The 20122-nt window shown below is 39.0% G+C and overlaps 1 protein-coding gene across 15 annotated transcripts in view; it reads right to left on the reverse strand.

Annotated features, from left to right (window-relative positions):
* Nucleotides 1–20122, reverse strand: part of CHD2 (chromodomain helicase DNA binding protein 2) — a 127183-nt gene that overhangs the window by 37683 nt on the left and 69378 nt on the right. For 12 of the 15 annotated variants that reach the window (XR_014810932.1, XM_084969370.1, XM_084969366.1 and 9 more), the window contains 9 exons: nucleotides 18088–18159; nucleotides 14351–14500; nucleotides 13274–13422; nucleotides 11058–11154; nucleotides 10390–10482; nucleotides 6956–7126; nucleotides 5872–6047; nucleotides 880–921; nucleotides 158–297 (listed from right to left, as the gene is read on the reverse strand). Coding sequence is in view for 11 of the 15 variants with exons in the window: in XM_084969370.1 (XP_084825496.1) it covers nucleotides 158–297; nucleotides 880–921; nucleotides 5872–6047; nucleotides 6956–7126; nucleotides 10390–10482; nucleotides 11058–11154; nucleotides 13274–13422; nucleotides 14351–14500; nucleotides 18088–18159 (1090 nt within the window). In the remaining 4 variants the exon portion in view is untranslated. Of the gene's footprint in view, nucleotides 1–157; nucleotides 298–879; nucleotides 922–5871; nucleotides 6048–6955; nucleotides 7127–10389; nucleotides 10483–11057; nucleotides 11155–13273; nucleotides 13423–14350; nucleotides 14587–18087; nucleotides 18160–20122 lie in introns of all 15 variants that reach the window. The other 3 variants (XR_014810934.1, XR_014810935.1, XR_014810933.1) reach the window with 1 other exon arrangement.

Below are 20122 nucleotides of genomic sequence, written 5' to 3' on the forward strand. Positions count from 1 at the left end.
TAAAGTCAGGTGAGACTATACATCTCAAAATAAGTACAGATCAATGGAGTACAAGTGCTCTTCTAAAAAAAAAAAAAAATAGCCCTCTAGCAGCAGAGATCCCAACCCCCGAGTGCCAGGTCCTAGAGAATCAAGAAGTAGAGACTGGGTGACTCACCCTCGCTGGCATTTTCTTTCAGCTGCTCTTCATATTCCTGCATTGCTGACACACAGCTGTTGTGAATCAACTCCCCCAGGCGCTTCAGATCTGCCACAGACTTATCTACCAGCTCAGCGTCACGTGCTATGCACTCCAGCCTGAGGAAGGACAAACACGGGGACATGTCAAGGCCCTGCGCCCACTTTTCTGATGTCACATGAACTGCCACTTGGTTTCACATAAGCCTGCTCCAGCAAAGACACTTTTCTCTACATTCCTTAATTGATCATTCCGAGGCTCCAACAAGAACCCTCCAACGGTGACTAAGGACTAACTTACTTTCCATCCTAAAGAATCCGATTTGGAATAGTCCACAAAACAGTCATTTTAAAAAACAGAAAGAAAGGTTTTGTGTTATTAACTTTACTAAAAGGCAGTCCCATAATGCTAGCAGATAAAGTGCCTGAAAGCTACCTGCACTAGTTTGCTTCTTTGTGCTCACTTTCCTTTCTCTAGCCTACTTTCATTCACTGTCATGTTCCTAGAAGCAAAGTACAGTTTCATCTACATTATGTCTTGTTGATCTCCAAGTCATCTGGAGCATGTGAGTACGTTAATGTCTAAAAATCAGACTGTCAAAAAGTGCCACACCTTAAAGGAAAAGCAGAACCATAAAAAGAAACTGCTACATAATAAGTGAAAAAGAGGTGGATAAGGAGCTATTACATTACCGGGCTTACCGTTCAAGAGGGAGACCAAACTTCTTATATGCCTTGATGAACCTAAGAACAGGATCAATAAGTCACATTAAAAAACAGACTTTAGCTATGTTAATGAAAACATATTCTGTGATGAAATACACATGAATGGTCAAAAGGGCTCAATCCCTGCTACTGCCTTAAACAAATGAATCATGAATGCCTTTGAAAATGGCCAACTTAAAATAATGAGTGCTAAAAATCTATTCAAACTAAAGAGCAACTTTATTCTCAGTGACTGGTCATGAAACTGCTTTGGGACATAACTGAGAATGACGACTTAAATATCATTGTTTTAGTGAGGTCCCTGGTGGCCTAGTAGTTAAAGATTCAGTGTTGTCACTGCTGTGGCTTGGGTTTGAGCCCTGGCCTAGGAATTTCCGCATGCCATGGGCACAGCCAAAAAAAAAAAAAAAAAAGTATGGAAAAAACTATTATTTTTAGAAGGTACAAGTTTTTGGAGTTCAATATGTAATAAATGATTTAAAAACCACAACTCTTGTGATAAAATCCAGTATAAGTTAACTAAGCTATTTAGTCCACTACTATTACTTTCATCTCCATACTACAATATTTTCCATTATTTTCTAGCCAATGATACAACTCTAAGATTGTTAGAACTGCCTCAAATACTTTTTGGAATAAGGCAGAGTAAAATAATACATGATTTTACACTTATTAGGCAAAACTATTTTGGAAACTCTGCTGACTCCTGCCCAACCTTTTCTCCAACCAAAAATCTAATCTATCCTTCCACAAGTCTCTAGCCTAAACCATGCTAAATGCCAGTCCATGTGTAATCCTCTCCCCTCCCTATAGCTAACCACCAACACTCTCACTAAAAAGCAAGATGTCACAATATATCAAAGGCATCACTGCAACATGCCAAATTACTAAAATAATCTCATTAGGTGACAGTGAAAGGAGAGATACAATGGGGGAAAGAAATAAAAAGAGAGGGCATAGCAATTAAAGAAAATGAGAATGAATACAACAAAAGCTAAGAAATAATATTAAAGGAACAGCATGGACACAAGAATTAGGAAAGTATTAAACGTGAAATCAAACCTGAGGATTATTCCTCAACTCCACATATCTTCTTCTTGCTATATACCGAAATATTTTACATCTGAAATGTCATTTGGAATTCATTTCAAAATAATACTGAGACAGTGAAACACTACTGGAATGGTTGGGTAAGGACCTCTGAAAATCTGCTCCTCTATAAAGGCAACAAGAACACTGGCAAAAACTGTCAAAATCAACTTTGTTGGAACTCTGGAAATTAACCAAAGGCAGCCAACTTATGAACATTTCTTCAAGAAAACGGCTGAATCTTAGTATGAACAGCTGGCATTTTATTATTATTATTATAGTTGATTTACACTGTTCTGTCAATTTCTGCTGTACAGCAAAATGGCACAGTCCTACATCTATCCACATTCTCTTTCTCATATTATCTTTCAGCATGTTCCATCACAAGTAACTGGACATAGTTGCCTGTGCTATACAGCAGTCTCTGGCATTTTAACTTGCTCTATTTCCTTGCCCTCTCCACAGCATCCTGACTGCCTTGAAAACTATGTCTTCCCAATTACAGCAGCTGTACAAAGCAGCAACACAGCAGCCACTATAGAGGGCAGAGTAGGTTTGAGCTCCCTAAAACTCTTTCCCCAGGGAACAGTGCTATTCAACCTGACCAACAGCATCAGCCTGACCAACTCCATTCTCAGGCTTGTCTTCATTTGACCTGACTCTATATGAAGAACACTGTCCATAGATTATTGGTCAAAAAACAATTAGAGGCAAAGGTTTAACATCAGAGCTGCCTGAAGTAGCATTGTAAGTCAGGGGTATGAACAGGCTGACTAAAAATTGAAACGGGAAAATTGAGGGGAGAAGATGTCCACAGGGGTCTTTGAAAAGCTGAGGCATATTTCTGGGGGTCCAGAAGTCTACACATATGCAGGGCTATGTGCATGCACAGAGAAGACTCAAAGAGCTGTTATTTCTCACCTTTGGCTGGCCTTGAGGCTCTGTCTACACAAAGAGGAACTGAAGGATAAGGCAGAGTTGTAAACTGCCTATCAGAGCATTGAAAATATGCCCCAACACACACAAGGAGCACTTCAGCAAAGGCTGGTAGACTTACTGGTTGGTAGATTTAAGGCATTTAAAGAAGACTGTCCAATCACTGGCTGACCACTAAGCTAAGTGAGCAGAGACTTCAAATAACAGAGAAGACAGATTTCACAGAACTAGTCCAGTAAAGCTACTGAATAAGCAAACAGCCACAATAACAAACAACAAAAACTCTGGCTGGTAGAGGGAACCTGATTTCTTGACTTGCTGCATTATTTTACTTAAAATGTCCAGTTTTCAACAAAAAATTACAGGACCCATAAAGAAATGAGAAAGTATGGCCTATATACAGAGAATGATAGCAGTTTTCAACAGAAACAGTCCCTGAGTTAGTCCAGAAGCTAGACTTATTAGACAAAGATTTTAATCAGCTATTATAAACATTCAAGAACTAAAGAAATCCATGTCTGAGGAATTAAAAGAAAATTTGAGAATGATATATTACCAAATGGAGAATATTAACAGACAGAAATTGATATAAAGGAGCCAAATATATAAATTCTAGAGTTGAAAAGTGCAATAACTAAGATAAAACATTACTAGAGAGGCTCAGGAGTAGATGTGAACTGACAGAAGAAAAAATTAGTGAAAAGATAGGTCAACTGAGATAATACAATACGAGAAAAAGAAAAACAATAAAGACTATTCTTCAATAACAAAGGAGAAATTAAGACATTCCCAGATAAATAAAAATACAGAATTTGTTGCTGGCAAACCTGCCCTAAAAGAAATATTAAAGAGAGTACTTTGGGGAGAAATGAAAAGACAATAAACAATAATTCAAATCCACATGAAGAAGTCAAGAGCCTCAGGAAGGATACCTAAGTAAGTAGATAAAAAGACAGTATATGTGTATATCTGTCAGTAATTTTTTTCTTCTCCTGTATGATTTTAAATATCAACCACATAAAGCCATAATTATAAAACTGTTGATGGACTTACAAAGTGTAAAGATGCAATCCGTGTGACAATAACACCACAAAGGAGGGGGAGTAATGTACCCATACTGGAGTTAAGTTTTAGAATACCATTGAAATTTAGTTGATATTTATCCAAACTAAATTGTTTTAAGTTAAAATATTAATTTTAACCTCCAGGGCAACCACCAAGAAAGTAACTCTTTAAAACATAGTAAAAGGAGGAGTTCCCATCATGGCTCAGTGGTTAACAAATCCAACTAGGAACCATAAGGTGGCAGGTTCAATCCCTGGCCTTGCTCAGTGGGTTAAGGATCCAGCCTTGCTGTGAGCTGTGGTGTAGGCTGCAGATGCGGCTCAGATCTGGCGTGGCTGTGGCTGTGGCATAGGCCAGCAGCTCCAGCTATTAGACCCCTAGCCTGGGAACCTCCATATGCCGAGGGTGCGGCCCTAGAAAAGACCCCCCCCTCAAAAAAAAAAAAAAAAAAAAGTAAAAGGAGTAGCAAGAGAATTAAAACGGTAAACTTGAAAATATCTATAACCCAAAAGAAAGCAGTAATAGGGAATAAAGGAACAAAAAGGACAGAAGACATATAAAAACAGTAAACTGCAAACATAAATTCTATCTCATCAGTAACTGCATTAAATGTTAATGGATTAAAGACATCAATCAAAAGGAAGCTTGATAGAATGGATTTTTAAAAATCATATAACTATACACTATATCTAAGAGTTGCAAGCTAGATTCATAGGCAAATAGATTGAAATAAAAAAGGAGGGAAGGAGTTCCCGTCGTGGCGCAGTGGTTAATGAATCTGACTGGGAACCATGAGGTTGAAGGTTCGATCCCTGGCCTTGCTCAGTGGGTTAAGGATCCGGCGTTGCCGTGAGCTATGGTATAGGTTGCAGACGCAGCTTGGATCCCAAGTTGCTCTGGCCGTGGCATAGGCCAGCAGCTGTAACTCCGATTAGACCCCTAGCCTGGGAACCTCCATATGCCATGGGTGCGGCTCTAGAAAATGCAAAAAAAAAAGAAGAAGGGAAAAGGAGTTCCCTTCATGACTTAGTGGTTAACGAATCTGACTAGGAACCATAAGGTTGCAGGTTCAATCCCTGGCCTTGCTCAGTGGGTTAAGGATCCGGCATTGCCATGAGCTGTGGTGCAGGTCACAGACGTGGCTCAGATCCTGTGTCACTCTGGCTGTGGCATAGGCCAGCAGCTAAAGTTCTGATTCAGCCCCTAGCCCAGAAACTTCCATATGCCACAGGTGCAGCCATAAAAGCAAAAATAAATAACTAAATAAAAATAAAAAATAACATGGCAACTAGGAAAAAAAGTGGTTTGGAACCAACAATTTTAGATTTTTCTAGAGGGCAGAGGAGTGTGAATCAGACAGCAACAAATGTGTAATAAGTACTGACATAGAAAGATATCTAAAACTGATTGTAAGTGAAAAGCAAGTTTCAGGACAATAAACCACCAAACAGACATCACCACTAACATTGATGGAAAGTGGACTGGGATTTATTTTTTTATATTTATACTATTTCTTTTATATACATAAATACATACATATCTGTATTTATGTATATATTTGTTCATATTCTTCAATAGAAAAAAAAAAGTTTCAGTCCAAGTTTACCTCCAAAAGTCTCTTTCCTCTTGGCTGGACTTTCTTTGTGAAATGTTCAGAACAATCAGAAAACAATAAGTAAAACGAAATGAGCAACAAAAAGAAAGCTCAACTGAAGAAAATCATGGAGAAGAGGGACTCATCCTTGAGCCTTAAGGCATGACTCAGACTCTCCTGCCTTCCTTGCCCTTCTGGTCATCAAATGTCAGGTATCCAATCAACCTGAGGCTTAGAGCTTGTCCTTCCAAATGAGGTAGAGGGAGAGCAGAGGTCCTACTAACCTCCGGATCTCAGCGTCTGTGAATCCCTCCACGAGGTCCTTCCGCACACTTCGGGGGCGCCCTCTGCGCTTGGGCTTCTTGTCATCATCAGACTCATCCGTCTCACTCTCAGAGGCAGAGGATCTCTGGGCCTGCCTCTTAGACTCAGTATCAGAATCACTGTCATTTGTCTGAGCCTGAAAATGCAGAATCACATTGCAGCAAAGTGCCAGGTCTAAGAGGTCTAAGGACTAAGACCAGCCCAACTTAACTTCACAACACTCAATGTAAAAGCAAGTCAATTTTCCTTTAAGAAAGAAGGAGGCAAATGGTATGTGATGAAAGAAGACCTATTTGGGATATTCACACTGCCAGAGATATACCCTAATGTAATTTAAGTAAATCGGGAAAAAACATATTTGGATTGCAGGTTCATGTCTACTTCCTGGGCAAACTGCTTTACCCTGTGCCTTTTCGATTTGTAAAATGGGGATAATAGCACCTACAATACAGGGCTTTCATACAAATTAAATGAGTCAGCAAGTGTAAAAGCACTGACACACATTGAGGTAGTGCTCAAGGAAAGCTATTTTAGCTTACACTGATTTACTACAATCTTGGACAAACCTAAGTTTGTTACCTCCAACAAACTGGGTATTAAAAGTTAGTCTACTTTAGTATTGTTGCAAAAATCAAATGAGATACTGCCTACGATGGTGCTTTGTAAACCTGAAGCACTGTTACATAATCTCTTACTAAGTATTTATACCAAGTGCTATGAACACACTTAAAGGCAAAAAGAGGCTTGACTCTCTGAAGGTCAAAGGCCTTGCCAGTTAGAACCAAAGTGTTAGAATTCCTAGTTTCTAATTGCAAAGGCAAAATGTAAACTTCAGTCAAACTTAAATCCTGTTCGCCCATCTCACAGAAAAGGCAATATGCAAAGATCAAACATCTCACAAGTATGCCCATGAGCCCCATGCGTTTTTCCATTTCCCTCTGCTCAGTTTCCTCAAACTCTGCCCTGAAACCCTCGACATCAGGACAACAAGATAAGGCAGAGAAAATAAGAAGCACTTTCATATCTTTCATCTCACTTCATCACCTTTTTAGTGGAACTCCGAATTCGAGGCAACATATAAATTTCCTCCAGCTCCTTCTGCCGCTCTTCCTCCTCTACTTTTTTCCTTTGCTCCTCTGGAATGATCTCATCCCAGTCCTTGTGAGGACGCTCTTCTAGCTCCTCCTCGTCCTCCATCGTGGCAAAGTTGGCAACCTTGAAACAAAAGGACAATCCACTGTCTGACAGACATCTCTCCATTTCTCAAACACCAGCTCATGCAGTGTTCCTCATTTAAGATGCTATGAATGATAACAGGACTCCTATGACACTGCATAATCAAATAATCAATTTTATATTCATTTCTCCCTTATTCCCCCCCAAATCTACTTGCCAAATCCTAAAGTTCATCAGAAATTTTACTGAAAAATGAGGAAAGATATAAAAGATACCAATTGGCTTATAAGTTTTATTGAAAGATTTGTTAAATCATATACATTTTCTAATATGCTTTATATATATTCAAATTATAAAATGCTATCAATAAAAATCCATATGAACTTACAGTTGTATAAATTATAAATTGCTACTGAATAGAACTCATGTGAAACAATGCATAACTCAAACCAGTAGCTATTGCCTACCAACTGGCTACCTTATTCGTTTTTATACAAGTATAGAGGCTAAAGGTAATCATTTCACATGCTCAAAACTGCACTTTAGTCTTAGGAATGGGAACAAGAACATAAAATGCAACAAAAACAAACAAACAAAAAAACTTGGAAGAATATTCCATTACTTCCTATCAAATATTTAATATCTAATGTCTACTTATATTGCAATAATATGTATCCCAGAAAGAAAACCATCTAGATGCACCCATTTCAAAGCCTTAGACTATGGCTACAGAGAAACTACCAGCTCTGACCAGCTCTGACCAGCTCTGAGCAGTGGTGGGCAGGCCCCGGCTTGGGCCACCTTCTTTTTCTTTTTTCCCAGCTAGCCTTTATGACTATAATGAAGCTACCAAGAGCTTTAGGAGGTTCCAGCACTCAGAATCACTTAGTGATGACAGTGAGGTCAGATTTTTATAACTTTCAGCCAAAATTAACTTCCAACATGAATATTCTGATCTTGACAATCAAGATTTTTTAAATTCCACAAGAGGTATAATTTGAGATTTAAAATTTAACATTTTTCTATTTTATAAAATGAATCATCTGACCAGCCTCTCAAGTTAAGCACTGTTTGTAACTGCTTAATTAATTTATTTTTTTTGGCCATACCCACAGCACGCAGAAAGAAGTTCCAGGACAGGGATCAAACCCGGGCCACAACAGCAACCTGAGCCACTGAAGTGACAATGCCAGATCCTTAACCTACTAAGCCACCAGGGAATTCCTGCAATTACTTTAAAGCTGACTTTTTAAATGATATAAATTGATACAAATACCAATATTACATATATGTTAGTGGTTAATGCAGTTGAAATTTAACTTTTCCAAGAGTGGTGTAGTGGTTAAAGGCCAGACTCTGCAGGCCAGACCCCCTGCCTAGGAAGTAATCTTAACTCCACATGTGTGTGACTTGAGGAAATCTACTCAGCCTCTTTACACCTTGGTTTCCTCATCTATAAATGAAGATAATATTTACTTCAACATAAGATTATTGTAAAAAACTGAGAGTTAATATATATAAAGCACTTAAAATAGTGCTTCAAGTATAGTAAGAGTTATACAAGGATTGGTTATTATTACTTTAAAAAATGGTAACTGTAAATAACTCAAAAAATGTTTGCTGTGTTTCCAACATGTTAAATTAGCATAACCCCAAAAAAGAATTATCAGGAAAAATCAGTCAATTTAATTCAGCATTAAGCACTCCAAAAAGAGACAGGCCCTAAGGTAAAAGATTCCTACTTAAGTGACCTGACCAGGCTGAAAGACCATGGCCAAAAGGCCTTTAGAAAGGTAAGTGTCTCCAGTACTAAGACTTTTGACCAACCTATATACCATGCAGAAATTTTTAGAACTAAATAATCATATAATATTCTGACAAGGATACCACCATGAAGATTACCCCTGTTTAAGCAGGGAGCAACAGTCATAAAAGTAAAATCCAGTTGAAACACTATTAATTTACCTACATCTTCTGCATCCTCAGACACATTAACTCTGATCTCAAAGCTCTGTGATCTACTCAACTCTTTCCTTTTCCTTCCACTGAGACGACAACTCCCTTCAGCCAACCCTGGGCTTCATCACAAAATACTGCTTCCTTCTATACACCACTTCTTCAATCCTGGTGGGTCTACCACACATCCAGATCTCCCCTGCTTCCCTAATGTACATGGAACCAATTCATGCCAAATCCATTCAACCACGTTCTCACCTGAATCTGGGAAACCTCTGCCACTGTGACTCTCATATCTCCCACCTTGGGATCACCAACGGATCCAATTTCTCTGACCTCAAGAATGGCTGGAGAAAGTCATATGATTCTCCTGACTGGCTCCAATGCAAAGCCCTGTCTTCTAAATTCAGCTCTACTCCCTATTGAGTTCCTTCAGGCAACTCCTCACCCCTGCACAGGGCTATCCCCAATCTTTTCCACTTCTCAGCAAACACCTCATTTATTTTACAGGCAATTAAGGTCATCAACTGGAAATGCTACATCTTCTCTCCCCTACTGTTCCCTAAAGCATACTTGCCTTTTTCTTTCAAAGGCCAGCTCTTCTATCTGTGCTTTTGATTATATCCCTTTCAGTCTTCTCATGGGCAAAGTGCCATCAAATTTTCCTTCTCTCCTTAGAGCCTTTAAATTGTCCCTATTCTCAGGTTCTTTCCCTCAACCTAGAAACACAGAAACACCCTCCAAAAAAAAAAAAAAAAATCTTACCTTGCTTGACCCTTCTATCCTCATAAATTACTTTCACCATACTCCTCACTAAGCTCTTTAATAATATCTATACTCAATGCTGCCACCTCCTAAATCATCTGGTGCCTAGCTTCTGCATTTAGTCCTGATCTCATTTAATTTTCGCTTCTATCAAACACCACTAATGACCCTGTAGTTTCCCTTTAAAAAATCCCACCAAGTCATCAAAAGCTTCCCCATTGCCACCTTCTATTTTCATACCTTTGACTTCTTTTTGCTATGATTCTATTAATGTCTCTTCCACAACCCCTCCACACCACCTAGTTCCTCACCTATCCCACTGGCTCTTATCACTGACGTCATTTCCTCTACCCACCGACTCTGGGCAGGATGGATCACTTCAGTGGTTACCCTCATGGAGAGGCCTGTAGAAGCTATACTCACAACATACTTGGAACTCTAGAGAATAACATTAAGGATATGAGACAAACTTAGGTAAAAGGAAAAGCAGAGTGCCTGAAACCTAGAAAGTACCGAAAGCAGTAGTTATTACTGGTTAATGAATCAATGCTAAGGACTTTCTCTGACAATGATTTTCAAACCTTAAATTGTGACAGAAGCTCATCTGTTGCACTTGTTGAGACTTCATTCTCTCTGGTTTCAGCCAAGCGCAAAATTTCGTCTATATCCATTTCCTAAAACAAAAGCAACACAACCATGGTAAAAAGGAAACAGTGGTTAAGATTTAGCGAAATCTAGGGGTCAAATTAGAGCTACAGCTGCCAGCATACACCACATCCACAGCAATGTGGGATCCAAGCCGCGTTGGTGACCTACACCACGGCTCACACCAATGCCTGATCCTTAACTCACTGAGTAAGGCCAGGGACTGAACCTGAATCCTCATGGATACTAGTCAGGATCGTTACCACTGAGCCACAATGGAAATATACCCGTTTTTTTTTATGCTCTCAGTTTTATATCATTTATATCTAATGTACCAAACTATTATTTATACAAATGATAAGCTGAAATTTTAGAGCTTACAAAAAATAAAAGAGACCAAAGACAAAATCCTCAAGTGCTTTTCTCATTCTTTCCTATTCACTTTAGGAAGAGCTTTAAGCTCCATAAGAAAAAAAGAGAAACTACATCCTTTAAATAATTACTATTTCTTTATAAAAGCCTCAGACTCGGAATCTGCTTTCAGAAAAAAAAAAAAATCTATAGAGGATACTTATCGAGAAATTTTTTCCTTACTGTTAATTACCTGAGGCTCTGATTCCTCCCCTTCAAGTTCTTTGAAGAGATCTTCTGCTCCAAATTTCAAAATAGCTGTCAGCTCTTCTTTATTAAAAGGATTTGAACTGTAGAAGGAAAATGCGGTTGTAAACTCTCAGGAATGTCAAGTAACCTCTTTGGAGTTCTAAACATCTATTCTTTGTAAAGAGGTCAAATTACTGGTGAAAATATAAATTCTGACACAATAAAAAAGATCTCACAATTTTTTTTTTTTTAAATTCACAGGATGAGTCTGTGGTGGTAAACCCAACTTAAGATCAGGAAATCAATTACTTTCCTGTTCATCTATGACACAGCTAAGCAAGAAAGATAATTAGCAACATGAGAGAAGGGAGGTCCTCTCTTCATCTTTTGACTCAAAGTTATCATTTACAAGAATTTTTAAACTCATCCCTGGTCCAAGATAAAAGAATAAGCTTTTTCCATCTAGGTTCCTCTTTAATGGAAAATCGTTATCTAAAAATGTTCTATTTAGGAAGGGCTCAGTTGATTCCACCTGTGACACAAGTTGTATGATTGCCACAAAGGAGACTCAGCAATTTGGTCAAAACATAAATTCTCTAAGAGAAATAATTATGCTCCCAAATAAAGCCAATTGAATCAGGAACAAGACAAGGATGCCCGCTCTCACCACTTTTATTCAACACAGTATTGGAAGTCCTAGCCACAGCAATCAAACAAACAAACAAAAAAAAGGTATCCAAATTGCAAGAGAAGAGGTAAAACTGTCACTGTATGCAGATGACATGATACTACATATAGAAAACCCTAAAGACTCAACCCAAAAACTACTCGAACTGATCAACAAATTCAGCAAAGTAGCAGGATATAAGATTAACATTCAGAAATCAGTCGAATTTGTGTATACTAACAATGAAGTATTAGAAAAGGAATACAGGGAATTCCCGTCGTGGCTCAGTGGTTAATGAATCTGACTAGGAACCATGAGGTTGCAGGTTCAATCCCTGGCCTCACTCAGTGGGTTAAGGATCCGGCATTGCCATGAGCTGTGGTGTAGGTTGCAGACACAGCTCGCATCCTGCGTTGCTGTGGCTCTGGCGTAGGCCAGTGGCTACAGCTCCGATTCAACCCCTAGCCTGGGAATCTCCATATGCCGTAGAAGCAGCCCTAGAAAAGGCAAAAAGACCAAAAAAAAAAAAAGAAGATGTGTTGTGTATATATACGCAATGGAATACTACTCAGCCATAAAAAAGAACAAAATAATGCTATTTGCAGCAACATGGATGGAAGTAGAGACTCTCATCCTGAGTGAAGTAAGTCAGAAAGAGAAAGACAAATACCATATGATATCACTTATATCTGGAATCTAATACATGGCACAAATGAACCTTTCCACAGAAAAGAAATTCATGGACATGGAGAACATATTTGTGGTTGCCGAGGGGGAGGGAGCAGGAGGGACTGGGAATTTGGGGTTAACAGGTGCAAACTATAGCCTTTGGAATGCATAAGCAATGGGATCCTGCTGTATAGCACTGGGAACTATGTCTGGTCACTTGTGACAGAGCAAAATAATGTGAGAAAAAGAATGTATACATGTATGTGTGACTGGATCACCTTGCTGTGCAACAGAAAATTGACAGAACACTGTAAATCAGCTATAATGGACAAAGCAAAAATCATTATTAAAAAATAAAGTTAATATTTAAAAATAAATAAAAAATAAAGCAAATTGAAACTTAACTACCCTTCTTTTTATACCCTCTGTTTTCAATAGGAAAAATAATCTACACACAAACATTTTTACTAATAGTAAGAAAACAAATGCCAATTCAATCTGGTGCATTCTCCCTGCTGAGAAGTCCAAGGCAACATTGCAGGCATGAAAGCCTAAAGGGGAGCACATGGCTGCCTCTGCTGCTGCTGTGTCATATGTCATTGGCAGAGCCAAGAGCAAAAGGCAAGAGAAAGGGGCACGAAAGAGAGAGAAGGCATGCAAGAAGAGGGCTGATAGGTAAGAAGAGGGTTTACAGGCAAAAAGAATAAGAAGAAACAAGGAAACCAAAATAAATTGAAAACGTCATCTTGTATTTTGGCTTGGTCTTTTCCAGGTAATTAATGGACTAAGGTCTACTGCAGAGCATTCTATCAGAAGAATGAATTATGCCAAACACTGATGTAAAAATCGAGGCTGCTAATCTTTCCCATCTTTCTGGCACTTACTTGGACCTTCCTGAGTTGTTTTCCAGAACTGTCCGGCCAGTGGTATCCATGCGCTGAATCACCAGATGGTCCAATACCATCTTCTTTTTGGCCCGTTCTATGATCTCTTCTTCCACAGTCCCCTTTGTAACGAGGCGGTAAATATTTACCTGGAGGAAAAGGAAATGTTATGCTTATGCCTGATCACACAAAAAAAGTTACCTCTGTGGAAAGCCAGGACAGGAAATAAAAATCTGTTCTGTGCTACCATAAATCACTGGAAGAGATAACTCAAGTACATGAAATATTTTTACTATCTGTGCACATGACATTCTTAAATAAAACTGCCTCTAAGGAACTATTATTATAGCCTTGTTCTCATGATAAAAATATTGCTGAAGACAATGCGTTTCACTAACATATAGAAAACAAACTAGCAGTTACCGGCAGGGAGAGAGAAGGGGAAAGGGTGGGAGATTTTTTTAAAAAGAGGGTTATTATGGGATTATATGAAATCATGTGAATTAAAATTCTGAAAAGTGTAAAGACTACAAAATTGAAAGTATTTTTCACTCAATTAAATAAAAAGAAAATCTGTTTCACTGAAACTGAATCTTTGGCCATGTATAAATCTTACGAAGTGCCCAACACTAGAGAAGACTTGGAAATTCATCTATGCAGGAAGTTAAGTGTGTACTTTTCCAACATACCACAGAGTTAACATTGGTCATGTATAATAAAAACAGACCATTTTGAACAGTGTTAGAATATTTAACAACTTTTCCATATTAAAAATAGAGGGAAATTTTCAATTTTAAATCTATTCATCATATTATCTTTCTAAGGGTAAGTCTGAAATTTACTGGTGATGTACTTTTCAAACAGCAAAAGAGAACAGCTCCATAATAGGTTTGTCTCAGCCCCAAAGACAGCTTCTCTGCACTAGTTAATAAACAGACATCTACCCTTGGGGAAATGAAAGGAAAATGGTGGGGGGGCATTTTACAAATATCCTAAAAGGCCAGAATACCACCCCCCCACCCCTCCACCCCCGCCTCCTCCCCTCCAAGCCATGTCCAGAGGCCCCTCTCTACTGACCTGCTTCTTCTGACCAATTCTATGGGCTCGGGCTTGTGCCTGCAAGTCGTTCTGGGGGTTCCAGTCAGAGTCAAAGATGACGACTGTGTCCGCTGAAGCCAAATTGATTCCCAGGCCACCAGCCCTTGTCGAGAGCAGGAAACAGAAGTCCTGTACACAATGCAATATACTACTTTATGCAGTGGCCTTCTCAGAAACAGTTTCACAGTCCAATAAGCCCTTATACCTGGAAACCCCTGCAGGTGTGAAGAAAAGTGAGATATGATGGACAAACTTTATGGAGGCTACAAGAATGTCAGGGACTTGATGGCAGAGTGAACTTTCATTTGATTAAGAGATAAGAGTCAGTGCAATGAATTACGGAATAAAGTCGAATCTGATAAGGCAACCAAAGAATAAGAAGCCAAAGAGTTAGTGTCTTCTCCTGGCTAAAACTAGTACACAGCTGTTAACAGAAACCAGACAAACTTAGTTACCCAGGGGATTGTTTCAGCAAGTTGCCTAGACACTTATTTTCTGGGTAAAAGTGGGTTATGCCATATAAGGCAGTCAGTATAAGCAAGCAAACGTTATTGCATAAATGTGCATTATTTGTTAGGCTGGTGAGGAATACAGAAGCACTGTGCCAACAGAGCACATGATGGAACCACTGCATATCAAAGGATCTTCAATCACCACAGAATATGCACAAAGAAAAACAGAGCAGGCATGGCTGAAGAGCTATGTGTGGGAAAGACCCAGGCACTGGCATAGTCCAGTTTCCACAGTAATGATAACAGCAGTACACCTCCTTGCATCTGAGCGCTCAAAAAAAAAAAAAAAAAAAAAAAAAAAAAGCAGAAGGCAGAAAATAAACTCTATGAGCCAGAGAAAAGAAAGCCAAACAGACTTCTATTTTCAGAGAACTTGGCTGTGTACATTCAAAGGCTTGACACCTTGCTGGCATGGAAGTGTAACTCAAAACTGATGGTTCTGAGTTACATTTTGATAAATGGGTATATTTAATATATCTACACAGGTGCAATACAAGGTCACCTCATCCTAAAATCCGTCACATTTTGCCACAGAAATAAAAATGGAAAGAGCTATCTCACAAGAACTTTAAATAATTCCAATAAAGAACTGATCAGAGGGGTGTTGAAGCACATACTCTGTGATTCCCCGGCAGAGATACCAAGTAACACCTCACCCTACAGAGAATCCTGAAGAGAAACACCTGAGAATGGGACACCTAACACTGAAATAAAACCTAGGGTCTGAATGATCATAAGAAATAGTTTCACTGTCACTCTTTATCATGGATAAGGTAAAATATATTAAGATGATATCTGCTATTGTCAAATTAACAAAGGTTAAAAATTACAAAACTAAGGGTGAGGTAAATGAAAATATTCATACATAAACATTAGGAATATAAATTGTTTGGAAAAACAGATTTAGCAAAATGTATCAAAAATCTTTTTTACATTTTTTTTGTCTTTTTGCCATTTCTTGGGCCGCTCCCATGGCATATGGAGGTTCCCAGGCTAGGGGTCGAATCGGAGCTGTAGCCACCGGCCTACGCCAGAGCCACAGATAGCAACACAGGATCCAAGCCACGTCTGCAACCTACACCACAGCTCACGGCAACACCGGATCCTTAACCCAATGAGCAGGGACAGGGATCGAACCCGCAACCTCATGGTTCCTAGTCGGATTCGTTAACCAATGAGCCACGACAGGAACTCCTTTTTTACATTCTTATATCCTCTCAACTGAAGATCTGATAATGATAAGATGGTTAAATAAATGATGGAACAGGCATGAGGAAATATTACAAATTATAATTTTTAAAACTTGAACGACATGGGAAAATGCTTAAAGTAGAATTTTTACTGAAAGGTGACAAAAAAACTATACACAGCATGATCCCAATTGGGCAGACATATATAAAGAAACAAACAGTCTCCTCTAGTACGAATGGAAACGCACCCAAATGATGTGAACAGCAAACTGTCTCTGGGATGGGACTTTTGTACCATTTTTCTTCTTTGTACTCTTCATCTTCCAAAATTTCTAAATGTGTATATAATACTTTCCTCCAGTGATAAAGCACTTAAATTTTTTAAATTAATTTTAAAAAGACTCAGATTTGCAGAAAATTGTAGAGAATCTATATTCTACATGTCCCCCATTGGCAGGGGGATCAATTAAGAACTCAAAGAAAGCCACTTAGGTCCTCTTCTGAAAAAGGGTAGCATGAAACATTTTCCTCATACTGTTTTTAAACTGAGAGTAGGGAACATCAAAACCAATCTCAACAAATATTAAATAATAAAAACAGCTAACACTGATGGGGCTCTTGCTATGCGACAGGCCATGTGCTCAGTGCTGTGGGCACATAATCCTCAGAGCAGAGTTATGAAGGAGGGTTTGGAAGTACCATGATCTTATAGTTGAGGAAACAGGGAGGAGAGAAAGGAGGAATGGAATTAGGTGGTTATCAATGTTTTTAGTAATTCGATTCTTTTTTTTTTTTTTTTTTTTGGCTTTTAGGGCTGCACTCACAGGATACGGAGGTTCCCAGGCTAGGGGCCCAATCAGAGCTGTAGTCTTGGCCTATGCCACAGCCACAGCCACAGCCACGCCAGATCCGAGCCATGTCTGCAACCTACACCACAGCTCATGGCAACCAACGCCAGATCCTTAACCCACTGAGCAAGGCCAGGGATCAAACCCAAGTCCTCATGGATGCTAGTCAGGTTCGTTAACCGCTAAGCCATGATAGGAACTCCTCAATTCCTCTTCTTGACTATTCAAAGCCCTAGTCCTGAAGATTAGTGCCCAAAACTTCTCAAGGAGAACTAAAGGTTTAGGTTAGAGAAGCAGCCAGAATACTGTAGTCTAACTAGGCCTAAGTGCAATTCCAGAGGGAGGAGTCATGCCATTCTGCAGTGACAGGCAGGTAGACAATGAGTCTTTAAAGCTCTTCAAAAGCAGAGAGGTAAGTCTGGTCTATCTATACAAAACAGTGACCCAGATTCCAGAAGCTCTAACGTTCTCTCCACAGCCTCCTTACCTCCACACACTGCTATAGCCTTACCTACACTAAATCTCTTCTCCCCACCTCTCTCAAATCCCATTGGATTTAATAGCTTGATATGCACAAATTACAATGTTACCAGGGTTCCTAATTTGTCCGAAATGTTCTTCCATATGTGCCTTAAAAACAAAATACTTTATAACGCCAAATTCAAGCTAGAGACTTAAATGATTAACAAATGTTGCTATTTGCCAAAGCAAGGAAATTAAGTCACATGCTACCAGGGCCCAACAAATCTGAGAACTGGAAAACATATTCTCAAGGTCACCAAAAAAGTATAGATTAGAACCTTCGGATGTAACGTATATGTCAAAATTAATCCTACTGGCTGGTCCTCCCCAACCCTTGCCTTGTTGTTCTTCTAGGCCCAGAAATTTATAATCTGCAAGAGCCACCAGAGAACACTCAGTTGATGTCAAGACTACTTTGTCATTAATCCAGTCCAGGGGAGATAAAAAAAACATGCATATGCTTTTCTGAAGTGACAAACAACAAAATTAAGAAGCATCTGTTATATTAGTGATTTCTTATTCCTTTATCAGGTATGCAAGTTGCACTGTGAATTGTTTCTGAAACAGAATACACTGAGCTAGAAAGGCTTTCCCCTTGATACAGAGCCCAAGCTGCCCAAATAACAAAGCCATGCATGAAGTACCTCAGACCCATCTGCATTGAAGTGGTCCAATGCCTGTTTTCGGATTTCTCCCTTGATGGAACCATCCAGACGCTATAAAAATAAACCACAAGAAAATCATAAGGCAGGAAGATCAGCTACACTCAAAATAGAACACCAGACTTGTAACCTTCATCACTCCAACACCCACTGAGTAAAAATAACCAGAACACACTGGCAAAGTGCTGTCAAGGGGCTATGCTTGCCCCAAGCTCTCTGGTTACAAACTCAAGGTCAGAAGCTTCGGCTTCAAAGGTCCATCCAGGTTTATCTAAGGATGAGAATGACTGACGGAACCTGTAAAGAGAAAGATGGCAACCCAAGCTGTGCTCAAAGGCCTTGTCTGCTTCTACATCTGTGGGTTCTAAAGAGATCAGGAAATACTACCTACCAGTGGTCACCTCAGAATTAGCTCCCACAGAAAATGAGGCTCCTTAGCTAATGTAGCTATAAGTTGACCTGTTATTAAGTGCTACATAAACCAAAAAATTATTTACATAATTTTGTTTGGAAAACATTCTCTCATAACACTGAAAACATTAAAGTGGGTCATATATCCCAGCCTTTCCAAAAATTACACTCTAAATCAGAGCAACGTGTTCAAACAGCCAAAATGTATCTTTAAGAGAGCCTCTGGCATTTACTAACACTTACAATTCTTACATTAGAGTGCATGTCAACTCGAGGTATAAAACAATGTCACCACAGAGAAACTACATAATATGTAAAATAAATACTTTAGAATTAACTACCTGTATGCCATACATATAAAGCATTTCTCACTCTTTAAAATCATTTTCAAATTGCTTCTCCTTAGTCATAACTAAGAAAATACTTCATTTTACAGAAGGCAAAACTGACCCAACAGATGTGGGTTGGCCAGCAATCGGTGATGGGATTGGAGAGACCTACTTTGCCCCTGCTCAGAGCTCTGCTCACCAAACCCAGAGCCACTGAACACAAGTAGAATCAAACATGGGAGGAAACCCCCCTTCTTCTCTCTGACTACCAACTTTACTGAGAGCCTTGACCCAAAGATAAGTTTAAACGGAAGGTTCACAGCCCATACTTGAAATCAGAAAACTCAAATGCCCTCCTCTTTGTAATACTCTAAAAGAAGACAGCGAGTGTGATAAACCTTGAGTGGACTCCAGATTACATATTCCCTAAAGAGAAAAGTAATGGATTCTTATTTGAATTGATATCAAATGATGAGGAAGACCTGACAGCTCCTAGGGATGAGATGCACTGAGAAAGCACTGACTCTCCAGAGAATGCTATTTCTGATAATAACCACAGTATTTAACTATATTCTGACAGCTGCTGAAAGGCCACTCAGAGTATTATGCATCTAACAATGGCTTTCTGAGTATCTGAAAGACAATCTGTTACTGAGTTTTAAAGCTTGGCCTTCTTAGGGGAGAATAAGTGACTTCTAGTTTCTACAACACCAGCATAACTGCATGAGTCCATTCAATTTTTTTTTTTTTAATTTCTTCACTACATCTTAAAAATCAAAGCACTCTAAAAATATTAGGCCAAAAATCAAGGTAAATTGCACACATTTATAAATATATCAGATAAGTTTCCCACTGTCTGACACATAGAAAAATATTACTATGCTGAAGAAACTCTTTTTTCCCGGTATTTTTCTCCTTTATCCTAAAGGAGATTAACGAATGAAGATGAAAATCAGAAATTATAATTCTGCAGAGTATATTCAGAGATAAGCTAAGTTTTAAGTATACTGTTCTCCTGAATTCCCAGCCTCACAGTCAGGGTCAACTTCCTTTGGGGTAAAATATATCACACTGTTACCTCCCTTGTTCTTTCTTAGAATTTGGCTCTGCCATCAGATTCACACTTCCTTCCCCTCTACTTTTACCACAGACTTGGAGATGTAAGACACCATCCAACATACTTTTCTCTTCCCCAGTTTTCCCTTCTCTAATCCCTACCCCTCACCCACCAAAAAAAGAAGAATGCTCTCTCCATGACCTGTTCATTACAGGGTAGC

The sequence above is a fragment of the Sus scrofa genome, chromosome 7, assembly GCF_054392235.1.
Source record: "Sus scrofa isolate SSC_HxYL_T2T_F1_AM1 chromosome 7, Sscrofa_HxYL_maternal_Yorkshire_Landrace_v2.0, whole genome shotgun sequence".
Classification (NCBI taxonomy): domain Eukaryota; kingdom Metazoa; phylum Chordata; class Mammalia; order Artiodactyla; family Suidae; genus Sus; species Sus scrofa.